The sequence below is a fragment of the Phodopus roborovskii genome, unplaced genomic scaffold (assembly GCF_943737965.1).
Source record: "Phodopus roborovskii unplaced genomic scaffold, PHOROB, whole genome shotgun sequence".
Lineage (NCBI taxonomy): Eukaryota > Metazoa > Chordata > Mammalia > Rodentia > Cricetidae > Phodopus > Phodopus roborovskii.
The window spans coordinates 17,854,927-17,873,600 of NW_026126567.1; the positions used below are offsets into that span (position 1 = coordinate 17,854,927).

The 18,674-nt window shown below is 46.0% G+C and overlaps 1 protein-coding gene across 1 annotated transcript in view; it reads right to left on the bottom strand.

The window, feature by feature from the left end:
* Nucleotides 1-8,493, bottom strand: part of Rgs22 (regulator of G protein signaling 22) — a 95,267-nt gene extending 86,774 nt beyond the window's left edge. The window contains exons 1-2 of the mRNA XM_051202544.1: nucleotides 8,446-8,493; nucleotides 8,093-8,121 (exon numbers count right to left, since the gene is read on the bottom strand). Coding sequence (XP_051058501.1) covers nucleotides 8,093-8,121; nucleotides 8,446-8,470 — 54 coding nt within the window. The 5' untranslated portion in view covers nucleotides 8,471-8,493. The remainder of the gene's footprint in view (nucleotides 1-8,092; nucleotides 8,122-8,445) is intronic.
* Nucleotides 8,494-18,674: the final 10,181 nt, after the last annotated feature.

Consider the following 18,674-nt stretch of genomic DNA (forward strand, 5'->3'; position numbering starts at 1 on the left):
AGCAGCACCCTCCATGGCCTCTGCATCAGCTCCTGCCTCCAGGTTCCTGCCCTGTTCAAGTTCCTGTCCTGACTTCCCTCAGTGATGAACAGCAATGCTGAAGCGTAAGCCAAATAAACCCTTCCCTTCCCAACTTGCTTCATGGTGTTTTGTCACGGCAACAGAAACTCTAACTAAGACACTGTGTAAGAATTTGGACTTGACTTCAACTCCCAATGGTCACACAGGAAGCTGGGTATAGTGGTGTGCTCTGTTAAAAGCAGTGAGGCACAAAATTTGTTAGTTTTTATAAAAAATATCCATTTAATTTTCATTTTTAGCGGATTTAAACTTAGCTCTAGGAATGGTGTAGATCCTTGTGGACCAGCAACTCATCAGTAACCCTCAAATTCACAAACTCTAGAGCAGTGGTTCTCAGCCTTCCCAATGCTACTTATTATTCCTCATGTTGTGGTGACTCCCCAACCATGACATTATTGTCTCTTATACTGCATTGCTACTGTTGTGAACCATAATGTAAGTGTCTGCGTTCTCGGAGGTCTTAGGTGACCCCTGTGAAAGGATCATTCATCCCAAAGGGGTCTCGACCCACAGGTTAAGAATCACTGATGCTTCCAGTTCCAAGGCCTCTAACCCACCACATGCGGTGAGTGAAGCACCTGCTCTGTTTTGTTCTCGTAACAACTGCAGACAGGACCTTTCCTGAGATACGCTGAGTGAATCGCTAGGAAAGAAACCAAAGGACACACATGGCAGCCCCAGCTCTCATCGCTAGACTCTACAGTGACAAACACTTTTTCAAGTTGACGTGACTCCTCGGCATCTCGTCTTGGTTGCTGAGCTCCTCTTGCTGGGGACTGGCTGTCCTGGGGGCCCTGCCTTCACTCCATGGTGAGTTGGCACTGGGGTGTTGCCACATGCTCAGTTTGTAAAGACAAGCATAGAAACTTAAGATACTGTTCAAATACATCAAAATGGGCATTTCTTTTGTGATGCTATGTCATGGACATTAAACACTGATGGTTATATTGATTTGGGGCAGCTATGACACGTGGGAGTACTACCTGCTCTGGCCTTATGGCATTTCAGCAGGAAGCCGTGGCTTTAAGTGAGTGCATTTCCCAGCACAGTTAGTTGCTAGTCAATCAGCAGGCAGTCCTGCAAATCAAAGAGGCTAGGTAAGAGCTCTGTGTGTGTGTGTGTGTGTGTGTGTGTGTGTGTGTGTGTGTGTGTGTGTATGTGTGTGTGTGTGTGTATGCGTGCGCGCGTGTGTTCATGGGATTGGGGGGGCTGCTGGGATCAGACACCGAATCTTAAAGCAAGCATTCTACCACAGAGAGCATCTCTAAGCCCTAAACCTATGAAAATCTGAGAAGCTTTTTATTCCCAAAGCCTTTGAATTTAAAAACAAAAAAAACAAAAAAACCTGAAAGCCTTTAATCTACTTTACTAGCTCTGCTTTTCTCATTAAGTTTCCACAATCCGATTACTCATACATTTTTTTAATTAATTAAATTTCCTAAGTCAGGTTAGTATCTTCCAAATACCCAGCAAAATTGATGCTTAAAGGACTAGCAAGAAAACTGAGTTACACTCAGTTCCTCCAGTACATCATTCCACAGGTGTGACTCGCACGAGGTAGGTGGGGGAGGGGGGAGGAGGGAGGGAAGCAGGGAAAGCGGGGTCTCCTTTAGTACTTGCTACTCTTGAATACTGTCCTCCCGTTTACTACAGGCGTGCCTCTTGCTAAAGTGGAGTCAGCGTGTCCAGTTTTAGTCCAAGCTTGCCATTTTCTTACAGAAGGGTGAACCAAAAAGTTTATGCACATTTGTCAGACTTGTTGATGGAAGCAATTGTGTTGTTTCTGTCTCTGCATCATCCCATCACAGTTCTCTCGTTTCCATCTAGTGTGTGTAGGTCAGGGCAGTTTTCAGGGTTGGTGCTCCCACCACGTAGGTTCTATAGGGCTCAAACTCATGTCAGTCTTAGCAAGCACCAACTGAACTCTCTCAGTGGTCCTTATTACAATTCCTTCCTTCCCACCCATCATTTAATTCTAATCTCTATTAAACCCAAACATCCAAGGCTTTCTCCCTGCATAAAAGCCCTTCTAACCTGATATTCTAATTCACAAGACACGGTGGCTCTCACTTTCTCCTGGTCTCCATCTTAAAGACATAAAGGCAGATGGGCAAGTCTTAACCTGGCAATTAACACATAAATGTGATGGTTTAACAGACCGATGCTTCCCTGGAAAGGTTAGTGTCTTTGCTTTTCAGTGTTGTGACAAAACACTGCAGTGGTGACACACACCTACAGTCCCTGCACTCAGGAGGCAGAAGCAGGAGGATCTCTGAGTTCGAGACCAACCTGGTCTACAAGAGCTAGTTCCAGGACAGCCTCCAAAGCCACAGAGAAACTCTATCTCAAAAAACAAACAAACAAACAAACAGCTTAGGGAGGAAAGGGTTTATTTCAGCTTAAAGCTCCCAGGTACATCCCAGCAAGCAATCCATCATGAAGGGCAGTCATGGCAGAAATTCAAGCAGGAACCTGGCGGCAGGAACTGAAGCAGAGGCCACGGAAGGACACTGCTTACTGGCTTGGTCCCGCCGACCTACTCGGCTGACTCTCAGATACCCCAGGACCTCCTGCCCAGGCAGGGGTGGCACCACCCACAGAGGGCTGGACTTTTGAAACCCCAAAGCCAGCCCCAGTGACACACCTTCTCCAACAAGGCCACACCTCCTAATCCTTCCCAACAGTCCAATTGGGGACTAAGTGTTCAAACATTCGAGCCTTATGGAGGATGTTCCCATCCAAAGCATTGCAACATGCATTTTGGTCCTCAAGGTCTTTTGTCAACACAGGGTCTAGTATAGCCACAGCTGACCTTGAACTGTCTGAAGCCCTGATCCCCCTGCCTCCACCTCCCAACTGTGTGGGAGGTGTGTGGCTCTCCACCTGGCTAAAGTCCCTTTTAATTTGATGGTAAAGACATTTTTCTTTTTAAATTGTTTTCTCTCTTTTAAGCAACTTTTAACTTGCTTTCTAATTTTTAAATTTCATTTTATGTACATAACTTTTATCTGCATGCATGTCTGTATACCACTTGCATGCAGTACCTGAAGAGACCAGAAGAACAAATCAGACCCCTTGGAGCTGTAGCTACAAATCACTGCAACCTACCATGTGTGCTGGGAACCAAACCTGGTTCCTCTGGGAGGTCAGCCAGTGCTCTTAACTACTGAGCCATCTTTCCTGCCCCTTACCTGTTTTTAAAGCTAGTGAAACTATGGACTTCATGTATAAGAAAACTTTAAACAAAAAAATCACACACGCACTTACAAATGACAGGGTTCAAAGGGAGGACTCAGAGTTAAGAGCTCATACCCAAGTGTGGTTCCCAGCACTTAGATCAGGTGGCTCATAACCACCTGTCACTCCAACTCCAGGGGATCTAATGCTCTCTTCCAGCCTCCGAGGGTACCTGCACCATACACACACACACACACACACACACACGTACCTGCACCACACACAGAAACATATACACACATGTGCCTGCACCACACACAGATACTTACATACACATACACACACTTGCACTACACACACACACACACACATGCCTGTACCACACACACATACAGGCACATACATACACATACACACATACATACACACACACATATACACACATATGCCTGCACCACACACACATTTTTTGAAACATGAAACATCTATTTCCACAGTTCTAAACAAATTATTTTCTTCAAAATGTTAATACTTTTATTTATAAGTATTTTCCCCATCTCAAATCATTTTTAAGGCACAAAAGGGGGAAAAAATTCAAGATTTTAAATCCTTGTTACTTATGCCTACTGAACTCTGTCTTGCTGTTAAAAAGTACTAGGAGTCTCTCTAATCCCCCTCCCCCTGTTTTTTGAGGCAGGATTTCCCTGTGTATCCCTAGCTGGCCTGGTCCTCACAAAAGATCCGCCTGCCTCTGCCTCCCCAGTGCTGGGATTAAAGGCGTGCACCACCAACGCCCGGCTCAGGAACCACTCTCATAAACTTGACTCTGTGTACACTGCATCATAAGACAATGTAAACTCAGGCCTCCTTTTGCCACAGAGATTTGTTCTGAGGCTTGGATGCACTGTGAAAGCCAGAAGAGGAGTCGGGATTACAAGCCGTGAGGGAGGCACTCGCTTATCTGTATTATTTCTTTGCAAGAAGTCATTTACATAAGTAAAAATGTGCTCCACAAAGGACATAAAAGCATATTAATTTTTTGTGATTGTTTCCATAGAGAAAATGATCAAACCCAGCCAAACACAATAAAGATGCTAAGCTGGGTGTGGTGGCTCGTGCCTATCTGCAGCTCCTGGGAGGCAGAAGCTGGAGGGTAAGAGTTCAGGTGATCCTCATTTACACAGAGGCCAGTCTAGACTACCTGACACTCCATCTCACAAAATAAATAAATGCAAAACCAACTCACTGAATCAAATCATTCATCTGAGTAACAAGTTCTGTATCCCTATGTGCTCTGGGAGACAGAAGGGGATGCTGAGGCAGTTGCAGCCCACGGCTGTGTTAGGGAACTTCAGATTTTATATACAAAATGTTTAAATAGCTGGACATGATGACCCACGCACGCCTATAACCCTGCATGTCAGCGGTAGAGGCAGGAGGGTCCTCCTACTACACACCAAGTCCAAGGACAGTATAGTCTTTCCAAGCTAGCCAGGTCCACATAGCAAGACTCTGTCCCCAAACAAGCCTGCCACCTAAAAACAGAAATTTAAATGCAGACAATGCCCCTGGGAGGCAAGCAGTTGATTCTGAACTCGTTACTCTATGCTCTCAAAGTTAAGATCTTTTTGTCAACATCCACAATAACAATGTAGTTTTACATCAGTTGAAAAAGGATAAAGAAGTTATAAACACTGGAACGCCAAAATGCCACTTCTTAAAAGATGGAGTAAATTATCTGGGTAACCACAGCCGTTTCCCAGCTGTCACCAAGGTTCCCTTTGATCACAATGATTCTGTTATCCTCAAGATGCTACCTCATGGTCCAAGGTAATTGCTTCAGCTCCAGCCTTGCATCACTGTTCCAGCAGGCGAGAAGAAGACTGGCTTACTCTTCCTTTCCATACTTGCATGCATTTTAGAATCTCAATAACCCAGCATCCGAATGTGGCTCAGCCACAATAACAAGCCTGTGATGAAGGGGTCAGGCACTTGACCTCTGTAACCATCACATGTGCAGAGGCAGATAGCACTCCTCACAGCCCGTCAGCCAGAACTCAGTTACGTGCCTGCATTTAACTAACTGCGGGAGAGACAAAAAACAAGGCTCAGGGTCTCTGTCACATTTTCTAAGAATATGTAGGTTATTGGTGAGCACACACACCTCCATCGAATTTCAGAGAAGCAGGGCCAAGCGTATGTTCGAGGCAGGTTCATTATTTCAGGAGTAGCCAACACTTGGTTTGAGCATCTGAGAATTTGAGAATCTGATCACAAATTGGTTTCCATGGGAAGCTGCCCAGAGCGCCAAGGCAGTCTGCATGTTAGGCTGGGAAGGTTTCATGGAGATGAGCTGGGCCTGAAGGAATGTGCCAGATTGTGAAATGGATGGGGAAGGGCAACCCAGTCAAAGTGAGAGCAAAGGCAGGAGACGAGCAGGGCAGCTGGGCTGGGGCCAGAGGCAGCATGTGGAAGTGCTTTGTAAACCCAAACAGGGTGGATGTGACATTTATCATAGAGAAAAGGGTTGGGAGGCCAGATTAAGGAAGACTGAGTGTTTGAATGGCTCTACGGCTACTAGATAAGCGGTCTCAGCAGTGGTTAACTCCTGTGCACTCTGACCCCCTCGTCTATGAGATGTAGGAAATAGCCGCACCTCATAGGTTAAGGTCTTGAGGTTAAATATTAGTCTGTGGTCAGCATTCAAGGGTACCAGCTATTAATCCAGTTTCTTACAGTGGTAAATTTGGAAAGCGTTAACAGCGGTATGATAGCCACTGTAGGAGTGATGAGACTCAGTACAACTGATGAATGCAAGTTTTCACTTTACACTTTAGACAAAGAACAGCTATGGTTCAGAGAAGGGCTTCTGAAGTGGTGTTACCCAGTTGGGACTACAGACAAACCCTGTGCCTGGGGAAGAAGTGTGAAGCAAAACAGCAGGGGTTCCAGTGCAGAGAAAGATACAGCTACGAAGGGATGTGGGGATGGGTACTTTCCATCCAGGGATGAAGAAAGCAAGCTCAGATGACTCAATGCCCAGTGTACCACTTACCAAAATACAAGAAATGAAGGGAAAAGCAGATTGGGTGCTGGAGAGTGGAAGGAAGTGTTCTGTAGAGGTGACATGGTGACTGACATCTAGATGGCCAAGACACCTGATAGCTCGGTGGATATGCAGCCACATCAAAAGTGGTGTCTGGACCCAGGTGTGGTAGCACACATCTGTAATCTGTCCCAGCAGTGGGGAGGCTAGAGCAGCTGGATGGAAAGTCTGCCGCTACCCTGAGCTACATACACAGTGAGTTCCAGGCCGGCATGGGTTATAGAGTGGCTGGGGGGTGTATGGACAAAAGAGGAGCTCAGCTACAAACTCCTGGATCCCAAAGGTCAACAGTTCCACAAGGGCAGGCAGGGGAAGAGAAGCTGGATGGGGGAAGAGGCAGACCCAAGGGCCGGAAAGCAGTCTTCGGGCACACAGTGCTCTGCTATTAAGTGGTGTGTTTTGTGTTCTTAAGATGCCCAGGCAGGAGCTGTGCTGGAAAGGAGGAGCTGGCTCAGAAATCCTGCTGCACTGAAGAGGGCTTCAGGCTCGGTGCCTGGAATAACTTAAATTTCCCACTAAAAGGGGTGTTGCCAATATGCTGGAGCACTTCTGACCTGCTGTGTCTACCTGTATGTTGGTGTGGATAGATGTTTGGAGTTGCTCTTTCGGCCCCCTCCTCCACCCTTCTTCCAGTTTCTGCTGACTTATCCCTCTATTAGCCCCTGTTGGACTGTAAACATGTTGAGACTTAGCCCCAGATGCAGGATAATACTTTGAATATATATATAAGCACTCATGTTTGCTGAACAAAAAGCCAAAAGTAAGATATCGGCCAACAAGTGAAATGTTGGTGGACATGGTAAATAATGGAAGTGATCAGAGCTCTGATTCCAACCTTGGTGGGAATAAGCTTTGCTACTGTCCATCTGTCTGTCCCCTGGGGCAAGTTCCTCAAATATGCAATAGGCTTTACCAAATACACTCTCCCAAATGATGCCTGTATTTGCAAATATTTAAGATGCACGGTGTCTCCAAAAGTTCTGACCTGAGAACCATGTATAGAAAACACTTAAACAATTAATTATAAGTGGACCACTGTTTTCAGTTTTAGTTGTCTGGCTGGTTATTTTCAGGGTTTTTTGTTTGCTTTGTTGTTTACTTACTGGGGTTTTTGTTTGTGGCATGGTCTATGTAGTTCTGGCTGTCCTGGAACTCGATCTGTAGACCAGGCTGGCCTTGAACTCATTGAGATCTGCTTCCTGTCTCTGCCTCCCAAGAGCTGGGATTGAAGTACCATCATGCCCGGGTTTTTTGTTTTTTATCTGTTTCTGGTTTTTTTAAGACAGGATCACCTGTAGGCTTGAACTTGCTGTGTCACAAAGAACGACGGTGAACTCCCAATCTTCCTGCCCCCATCTTCGATGCCCGGATTATAAATGTGAACCACTTTACGGCTAAATCGACCCCCTTCTTCAGCTCCATGTACTAATGTTTACTGCGACCAGGAACTGCCCCAGCACGTCACAACAAAACCATGGAGCTAAGCCTGCCCTGTGGAGACTGGGAGTGCGGAGAAATTCAATGTCTCTTACAGGAAACAGCCTTGACAATGATTAGCATCCACACACAAATCAGCCGAGCATGGAAAAGGCCTGTGCGTTGTCCTCAACACGCTGTTAACCGAAATGGCAAATAGGGAAAGTGCACGCTTCTTACACCATCTAATCTTCCCCATGAAGACAAAAGCCCAGGGTGAAACACCGGGTAGCCCCTCTAAATCGTACTTACAAATTCTTCTTCTGTAATATCTGGCGGGTCTGAAACGAGACAAAACGTTACATTTTTCGCACTCAGATCCATCTGACTTCCTTTTGGGTCTAAAAGAAATTCTCTGATAGCGTAGGGCAGCGCCTGGCCCTACTGTACACGCCGGGTGAGCTTAGTAAAATATCCCGCACATGGATTACATTTTAAAGGAGGATTCAAGGCTGAGGTGGGGAGGAAAGGCCTCTGGGCCCTGGCTTGGAACCCGTGACCCCGGAGCTAGCCCAAGGCCCCTCTGGCTGCAAATGGAGACTTTGGCAAGATCGAGCCTCGGGGGGGGGGGGGGGCGGGAGCGGGGCGGCGGCCCTCCCACATACCGGCCGAGAGCCGCTTCTCCGGCATGCCGCCGTCGGGGCGCCCGCTCGCTGCCGCTGCCGGGCCCCCGCTGTCGGGGAGCGACGGGCGCCCTGCGGCCCGGCCTGGAGCTGCGTGCTGACTGCCGCGCGCGTGCCCGGGGTTGCCATGGAGCTGGACAATGCCAGGCTGGGCAGGGGGTGGCAGCCGGGGAGCGGCCGTTACTGTGGAGACCGCAGCCCGCTGCAGAGGAGCAGAGGCGGCTGGGGCGAAGCGGATGCTCCCCCGGGAAGGGGCGCAGGGCCGGGCCCGGTTTCCTTAGTAGAGCCACACACTTGGTCAGACGCCTGTGCGAAAGGTAATGCCTCGGGCCCCGGGGCCAGGCAGGACCGCTGCGTTTTCACCAACTCTGCCCACTAGTTACCCGACAGGGGGCCACACATGAAGGTTACCCTGTAATGCGTGTTCTGGGAAACAGGATGAGAGAGTCGGGCGTGGTGACGCCGCCGGCAGGGGAGAAGGGAAAAGTCCTGTTTGCCCCCCAGGGGAAGCGCGGGAAGACAGCGTGAGTGCAGGGGGGGGGGGGGGAGTCTGTCTTTTAAATCCTTTGCACCTGGGCAGACCAGGGACCTGCCCGAGTGCATTCTGCCAGGTGACAGGGCAGGCCAGCATAATGCCTGAATCCTTACACAGTTCAAGACAAGCCTGGGCTACATGAGAACTTGTCTCAACGAAAACACAAGTGACCATTAGATGATACATCTCCCAAGTGACTCAAGCCAGAAACCTGGGAGTTTGCCCCCTAAAACTTTCCCTCCAAAACCCGTATTCGGGCAAAGCACTGGATCCAGCCAATTCTACCTGAAAGTATTTCTGGTCTGGGGACCTCTTCTCTCCTCCCGCTGGCAGTCACATAACCTTAGTTAGTCCAGGCTCCCATCTGGTGTGTTGTAAAAGCGTCCTAACGTGTCCTTCTTCCAGTCTGCTTCCAGCTAGGAGTTCTCCTTAAATCCATTATCCATGCAAAAAGCAAAACCAGCTATCTGAGTGCAAATCTGACCTACTTAAAAACCGTCAATGGCCCCACATTGGCCTCCTCGGTGTGGGGCGGGTATTTGTATGCCCTTAAGACAATGGGTGCCTGTGTTACAAGGAAGTCGGACACCTGCCCGCCTGGTTGTATTTATTGCTCTTTCGGTATGACATGAGAAAGGGACCAAAGTGAGACACTGCCCTTGCCAGACAAAACCAGAAAGCCAGATGAAACGGAGGGAGGAGCGAGCAAGGGAGAAACTGGGGTAGGGTTCCTCTTAGTCTTTATCCGTTAACTTTTATGACCAAAGTGCCACTTTGGCTGCTGTTAAGAGGCTATAGATGACAGCTCAGGAACAGGCAGGTAGGAGCTGAGGGAGAGCTGGAGGAACCACTACAGGATCCAACTTCAACCCCCAGAACCTCCATGGTGGCTCAGAACCCCAGCTCTGGGGGATCCCACACCTCCTCTGGCCTACACTAACATGCACCTAGGCACATAGACATAAAAATTAAAGAATGGAGCCTAGAGGATCTGAGAAGCTGGATGTGGGGAAATGGCGTTTGGGGACGATCCTCCAAGATCTTTGGACAAACAGAAGGGTATTGCCATCAGTGGAGACACAGAAGGCTGTGGCCGACCATAGTGAAAGAAGTCCCCGGTTTTGAGCTTGCAATTGACACAGGACGGAAAAATGTGGGTTATCAACTTTGAGAGTCAGTACACAAATGGGCTCATGTTTTTGTTTGTTTTTTCCTGACACCAGAGAAACCCTCTAGGAGCATACTTCTAGACTCAGCTCCCTCCCACAGGTGTGTTCCCACTGGGTTCCTGCCCTGGGTTTCCCCCTTGTTCTTGTATAATGGATGCAAACCCACATACCTTAAAGCCACAGTAACACATTAAGGTCAGTGGATCATGCACCTTGTGTCACCCACAGACTCCTATGCTGGCCTCTCCTTCCGCTACACACACACACACACACACACACACACACACACACACACACACCACGGGCCCACCACGGAGTGGCTGCTTGTTGAAATGAACGTCTGGAACTCATGGCAAACATCTGCACTGTGTTCTGCTCATAGTGCTGTTTGTTTGTGCTCGTCAGACAACCACACTGCTATGTTAATCTGTAACAGGGCGGTGCCTCATGGATTGTCCCCTCTTACCAAATAGAATAGCACAGCAGCATTGTTCTAAGTTTCCAGTTTAGAAAATAGATCTAGAGAGGTTTAAAAAAAACAATGACACAGACACCTATTACCTATTAATACATTTTACACTCTTAGATGGTATGCTGGCTGGGTTTTTGTCAACTTGACACAACTAGAGTCACCAGAGAGGAGGGAGCCCCAATGGGGAAAATGTCTCCAATAAGATCACACCTCGGGCAGGCCTATAGGGCATTTTCTTAATTAATCATTGATGGCAAAGAGCCCAGCCCATTGTGGGTGGGGCCATCCCTGGGCTGGTGACTGGGTTCCGCAAGACAGCAGGCTGAGCAAGCCATGGAGAGAACAAGCCAGTAAGCAGCACCCCTCCACCCTCTGGATCAGCTCCTGCCTCCAGGTTCCTGCCCTGTTTGAGTTCCTGTCCTGACTTCCTTCACTGTAGGAGTGTACCAAATAAGCCCTTTCCTCCCCAGGTTACTTTTGGTCATGGTGTTTCATCACAGCAACAGCAACCCTAACTAGGACAGATGGCTTTATTGTATGGTCTTCTTCCCCCCATCACCCCAAAAAACTCCCAAGATTTAAAAACATGTGGATCACAAAGACAGTAACTTCAGCCCAAATGCCCAGACTATAAACTTAAATTTTTGAATTTTTGGATAATAATGTTAACTATGTATAATCCATATACCACCGGTAGAACTCACTGGATTTTATTTTTAAGTATGGTCAGAAAAGCTCAAAGTTAGGACATTTCTACCATTTCAAAGAAATGGCATAATTCTTAAAATATATCTCTATATATCCCTGTCTACCTTCTGTCTCTATTGAATCCATTTTAGACATTTCACATAAATGGATCACACTGCCTTTCATGTCTGGCTGTCTTCACTCAATGTTTTTAAGGTTCAGATACATTGTGCTTTTATGAGTAAATAGTATCCTGCTATATGGTTATAACACATTTCTTAATCCATTAATCAATGGACATTTGGGTTTCTAACATCTGGTCTTTTAGGGATAATGATGCCACGCATATCCTTTATGTGTAGTATGTTTTGCCTGTACGTGTGTCTGTGTACCCTATGTGTGTCTGGTACTCACAGAGGCCAGAAGAGGGCATCAGATCCACTGGAACTGGAGTTACAGACAGTTGTAAGCTGCCATGTGGGTGCTGGGACTCGAACCCAGGTCCTCTGAAAAAGCAGTCAATGCTCTTAACCACTGAGTCATCTCTCTGGTACCCTTAAGGGATTATTTTTAACTAAGTTGTTATCTCTTACAAATCTAGCAGCTAGAACAAAGCTCACCACAATGCAGAAAATGCTCAATAATACATACTAAACAAATAACCCCTTTTAAGATTATGAATGTTTGCACAAATGCATGTCTGTACACTGTATGCATGTCTGATACCCACAGAGGCAAGAAAGGCATGGGATCCCTTGGAACTAATATAAGCAGACTTCTTTTCTGCCCACCAGTTCCCAAGTAACCAACAAGGAGAGTTATTACAAATAACAAATGCTCAGTGGGTCGCACAGACTTATTATTATCTCTTACAACTTAAATGAACCCATTTCTATTGATCCATGTCCTCCAGCATGTCTTAGTCCTCTCCATCTCTTGGTGACCTCTCTGACCCCACCCTTCTTCCCAGCATTCTTTGTCTGGCTTTCCTGCCTATACCTCCGGCCTAGCTACCAGCCAGTCAGCTCTTTTATTAAACCAATCAGAAGGTGCCTTGGCAAAGACACATCTTCACAGTGTACAAAAAGATCATTCCACAACAAACTAGAGTTACAGTTGTGAGCCACCATGTGGCTGCAACGGAAAACCTGGGACATACTGGGGAAGAGCAAGTGCTGTTCCCCTGAGCGATCTCTCTAGCCACTCAGACAACATGTTTAATGAGGAAACTAACATCGTTCAATGTTTATCAGAATATCTCAAAATGCCATGCCCTAAGTCCGCATCAGTGGTTGGGACCAGGAGGAAGCCCAATAGCTCCAATTTTTTTATCTATTTACCTGAAGCCCAAACCACAGCAACTAGGTCTCTGTTTCTAAGAATGAAAAAAGCAACCCACACAGAGGTCCCTGATGCAGCCCAGGGTCCATATAGGCAGGCACCAAGCCATGGCCAGCATTTGACACTGAGCAGCCAGAATTGTGACGCCAGCATTAAATTCATCAGTGTGGGTGGAATTATCTCTCTCCTGGTTTCTTTTCTGGAAAAACAAAAACACACTGATAATAATGGTAGAAGTGGTAGTTCCTAACACATGATGTGTCTACAGCACACATAATATGTCTACAGGCATTTAGTTCACTGTCTGGTCTAATTAAAAATGAGCTGCTGTCGGTGCATGCTGGCACTGGCTTTTTTTAATCCCAGCACTTGACAAAGGCAGATGGAGCTCTGTGAGTTTGAGGCCAGTCTGGTCTACATGGAGAATTCCAAGCGAGCCAGGGCAAATGGTAAGACCCTGTCAAAAAGCAAAATCAAAACAAGATAATAGAGATATGTAACAAGTTTCATTGTTTATATTGGTGTCCCTGACTCTGGGTCCCACAATCCTTCAGTCATAATTTACAGTGTCTCTAAAGAGTTATAGAAACAGGCGCTGGGGGATGGACAGGGGTAAAAAAGAATGGCCCTGCCCCTGGAATATTTATACTCTCAGGAAATAATTCAAGAACACATATACTTGATCACTATTGAGAATTACACCATGCCTATGCTTGAGGAAGGAGACAGCTGCTTACAGTTCCTGACAGGGAAGGGGGAAACAGCATGTAGAGTCCTTGGACACAGGAGTGGTCCCTTCTCCCTCTGCCTCACTGTGCTCTGTGTTCCTAACCTCGCCAAAGATGAGGTAACCTCAGGAAGAAAGGTCCCTGCCAAACTCGGGACTTCTGTGCAGACTAAGGTCAGAGGAACTGGCTGTGCCGGGAAGAGAACGGAAAGGCCCCGAATGTGCGGAGAGTACAGTACAAAAGGTTCCAGCTGCCCTGAAGGAGACAGCCAGCCTGGGACAGGAGAGCGGTGATCAGCTGTACAAGGAGAGAGGGTGACACCGAGGGACAAAACAGCCCTGGCAAAGGCAGAAAGGGACTGGAAGATGAAACATGGCGGAGTCAGGGCAGCAAAGACTCACTCAAAAATAATAACTGCACTTGAAGTTTCCCGTGCTACTGGCTGGAAAGAGAAAACGAGACTTGGATAAAGTTCTCATGTCACATGGCAACCAGTTTTTACCACTGCGGCCACTCAGCTAGCACTCTCTGCATGGCCCGTCACCCAGGAGGCACTTCGCTGGCAGAGGGAGAAAGGTTAAAGGGCTCTGCCCATCAAGAACTTGCTAATGGTGGGAGACAAGGCTTGAAGACTAGTAAGAGATGGTAGAAAGACCATACACAAAAAAAGATAAACGTAAGATTCGAAGAAGGCACAATTTTCATCTTGTTGGAGAAATCAGAAGATGACAGATGGGAAGAGAGGAGAGAAGACATAAGGAAGTTGAACAACACAGATGGCATTTAGAATAAAGTTTGCGGGATGAAATAGTGGAAGAGATAACTGAAAGTCTGGACTTTAAGAAGAAGCAATGTAGCTGGGTGGTGGTCCACGAATGCCTTTACTCCCAGCACTCGGGAGGCAGAGGCAGGCAGATCCCTGTGAGTTCGAGGCCAGCCTGCTGTATGTCAGGAAAGCCAGGGCTGTTACACAGGAAAAAAAAAAAACTGTCTCAAAACAAACAGTAAAAGGGAAGCAATGTGGTTTGGGGTCATGGTTTAGTACAAACAACCTGGAATCCAATGTTTGCTGGGAACATTCATAGTCATGCCAGGATATAACTAAACCTGGACCCTGTCCCTGCCTCCTGCAGGAATGGAACCACCTGAGGGGAACCATCAGGAGCCTCTGACACCATTTTCACAGTGCACACTCATATGCCCACCTCTGCAGTGCATGATGATGGAGCCAGGAGTGCAGGTCTGGTGGGGGAAGTTAGCACAGTCCAAGCACACACCTGGGTCCACCTCAAAATGCTCCGTTAGCATCCGGGAAAATATTACATACTTGCAAGCCAGCCAAAATAACTGAGTAGTAACTATTCCCCAAATTTATTCTACATATACTTTTTAAAAAATAAAATGAAGACACGTTGCCCTATATGGAAATGTCACCGTATGTGTCAAATTCACCACCATAAATAAGTCTTTGGTGCCCCCTAGTGGAATATTTCAGTTTTCTCTTTGAAAAATTAATTGCCCTGTATTTGAAATGATTGGGTAATTTGATCTTTTAAAATGCCATTTTATTAAACAAATAACTTAAAGAAACAATGTAAACAGGAATGTAATTTATTAAGTGCCCAAATCCTCAGTAAATCTTTGTGTCATGAATTTATTACTGTGATTTATTTATACAATTGGTTAAGCCAAGGGAACAGAACACAGCTTTGGGGGTTGGATAGATGGCTCAGAGGTTAAGAACAAGTGTTACTATTGCAAATGATCCTAGATCAGTTCTCAGCACCCACACTGGGCACCACACAAGATGTAACTCCAGGTCCATGGGATCTGACATCTGTCTCAGGCACCAGCCCTCATGTGTGCATGCCCATACACAGACACAAATGTCCACATAATTTAAAATAAGCATATTTTACAAGAACTTAGTTTACACAGTGCCAAGGCATCAAAATGTTTCTTGTATCAAACTACATTGAATGCATATATGAAACCCTAAAAAGTTAATACAAATATATTAAAGTATAGAGGTGTGGCTTGGTTGGTAGACGGCTTATTCAGCACACATGAAGTCCCAGTTTAAACCACCAAACCACCAGCATCCCATAAACCAGTCATGCTGGCACATGCCAGCAGGTACTTGGGTCATCCTTGGCTACACAGAGAGTATGAGGCCAGCCTGGTCCACATGAGAACTTGTGGGTTTTCTGTTGTTGTCAGTGTTGGGGGTTTTTAAAAGCTAGCATATAAAATAGCTTTAATAGCTTGCCATTCAAATCTTAATAAATCCACAGTAAGACCCACTTCTTTAAAAAAGTTACAATGAATTTGAATACCTTTCTTTGTGCCCATAGGAAAGCTAGTAGGAAATTATTAGCTTGCTTTTACTGTTTCTCTTTATATTTGACACAACTTGTTGCCCTTTTCCCAAGCAATAGGAGGTGAGAATCCGTTTAAAAATGGGGTATTCTTGCCATTAGCTATAAAGGCTGAAAAAAGGATTGACCATTTGAGGTGGGGAGAGGACTCGAGTATTCCTACACCAAGTCACAGCTCCTCCTCCAAACCAGTTCTCTTCCTGGAATGAGGAGTAAGTCAAATGTCCCCATTCCTCCCTTTCCGGAACTCTGTGAGAACGCAGAGCTGCCCCGCATAACTGCACGGTGACTCTTTCTCAGGGCTTCACTCACCCAGCTGTCAACAAGTGAGGAGATCTGATGCTAACCAGAGCGTGGTGGCACCGCCCTTGGAGTACACTTGCCTTAAGGTTATCTTAAGGCCTTAGGACTAGTGTGATCACAGAGGCTTGTGGGGTTTCTCTTTGTTTCGGGAGTAAATCACACATTAAGGCTTCTTCTTAGTTATGAGTTCCTGGCCTTGGCTTGGCTTGTTTCTAGCCAGCTGTTCTTACCTTAAATTAACCTGTCTACCTTTTCCCTCTGGGCTTTTATCTTTCTTCTGTATTTCTTGGGTGGCTGGGTGGCTGGGTGGCTGGGTGGCTGGGTGGCTGGGTGGCTGGGTGGCTGCCCCACCCCATTATCTTTTCCCTGTTCTCTTGCTGCTCCTCTTTCCTTCTATTTCTCCTCTCTGCCGGCCAGCGCCGTCTACCCTTCCCCCAGCCTTGCTTTATCAGGACCACCAGGTGCTTTAGACAGGCACAGTAACACAGCTTCACGGAGTTAAACAAATGCAGCGTAAACAAAAGTCACACACCTTAAAATAATTTCTACCACAGCCTCAGATGCATTGTGGAGGCAAAGATGAGACTCCAGCCCTTCTGTTCTGCCTGTACCTCTCTCTCACTTGCTGGGATCACAGGAGTCTGCTGCCATGCCTGCCTTCATTTACATTTTTGAATAATAGAGTTCTTTAAATTCACGAAGGAACTGAGGAATTAATCAAATAGAAGTATTTGTAATTAGAACTTTCCACCAGCAGGCCAACAAGATAATAGCAAAGCTGTCTTCCATTTACAGTGTTGTAATTGCACACACATTGGATTCTCAAACAGAGCTGTGCAAAGACCTCTGTTCCGTACCTTCGGAAGATTGCTGCCTCTGCTATAATCCTGACCTCACACCAAGTCATCTTCCTGATCCCCAATTTTTGTTACAATAAAAGGAGTAAGATGGGGACTGGAGAGATGGCTAAGTGGTTAAGAGCACCCTCTGCTCTTCCAGAGGTCCTGAGTTCAAATCCCAGCAACCACATGGTGGCTCACAGCCATCTGTAATGAGATCTGGTGCCCTCTTCCGGTGCTCAAGCATATATGCAGGCAGTATACATTAAAAATGTTTAAAAAAAGGAATAAGATGAGTTCCTCCAGGGCCAGGGCCAGGGAGATGATTTAGCAGTTAAGGGCAATAGTTTCTAATAGATAAGTTCCTTGGAAGGGAAGGAATTAGAACAGAGCCATATCAACTCAGTGGATGATGTGTGCGTCTGTGTTCAGCCAGTTTTGTGAGCAGTTTAGACATTGACTCCATGGTTCCTTCAAGGGTCTATGTTATGCCCCACAAATGTTTGATTTGATCCCATCTCTCCAAAGAGCAGCAGCAGGATTTGCTGTCTCCTTTGGAGTCTCTGGGCTCCGCCTAGGGATGAAGGAAGCAGTCAGTGTGAGAGGAAGCAGCTCAAGGGGGGGTGGTAATCAGAGGTGACGTCATACAGTAAGAGTTGATGTCGCTGAATACATTCCTAAAAAGTACCTTTAAAAGCCTATATGCAGGAAATAGTGAAGACTACAGTAAACATTAGTAAATTGACCCTGGTGCACAAGATATCTCAGGAAATAAACCACATCAAGATGGGTATGGTTGCCTGTAATCCCAGCACGCAGTGGACTTGAGTTCAAGGCCAGCCTGGCTATGTAGTGACTTACTTGCCACAAAGCAAAAGTTTGTCAAAAGAAAAAGAAAGAAAGGAAGGAAGAAAGAGAGAGAAAGAAAGGGTGAAGGGCATTCAACTTAGAACCAAATATACCATATATAAATTTTAAACACTTGAATTATTTTCCTAAATATTGTGTTAAAAGCTATTTAAATGTGTGTGTAGGGTAAACACACATATTGTTCATACAGCAGCTACCTAAGTACACAAATTATAAATCTGTTGTCAAAAGTTTCCTGCCTATGGTCTAGAGAGATGACTCAGCCGTTAAGAGCACTGGCTGCTCTTCCAAAGGACCCAGGTTCAACTCTGAGCACTCACATGGCAACTCTGTAACTCCAGTTCCAGGAGATCCAAACCACTCCCACAAACAAACATACAGATAAACCACCAATGCACATAAAATAAAAATAAATAAATCATTTTTCCCCAAAAATTTCCCCTCTTGGAGCCAAGTGTAAGTGACTCATGGCTTTAATCTCAGCACTCATGAGGCAGAGGCAGGTGGATCTCTGTGAGTTCGAGGCCAGCCTTGCCTACAGAGTGAGTTCTAGGACAGCCAGGACTACACAATGAGACCCTGTCTCAAAACAAACAAATGAAAAAGATCCCTTCTTATACTATTTTTCAACAATAATTTAGCTCTTTTGCCACTGGAATTGTTCATGGGAAAAGGCACATTATGAACACATACAAATTATAGTGTCCATTAGCAATGACTTTTTATGTTTTTCCATTCAAAACCCATATTTTCCACCCAACCTAAATCTCTCAAAATATTAGAATTTGTGGCTATAATTTCAGAATTTTAAGAACTTAATTATAAATGTGTGATTTATAGGTATTTGTTAATAAAATTCTGTATAAGTAACTACAGATTCTCTGTAATT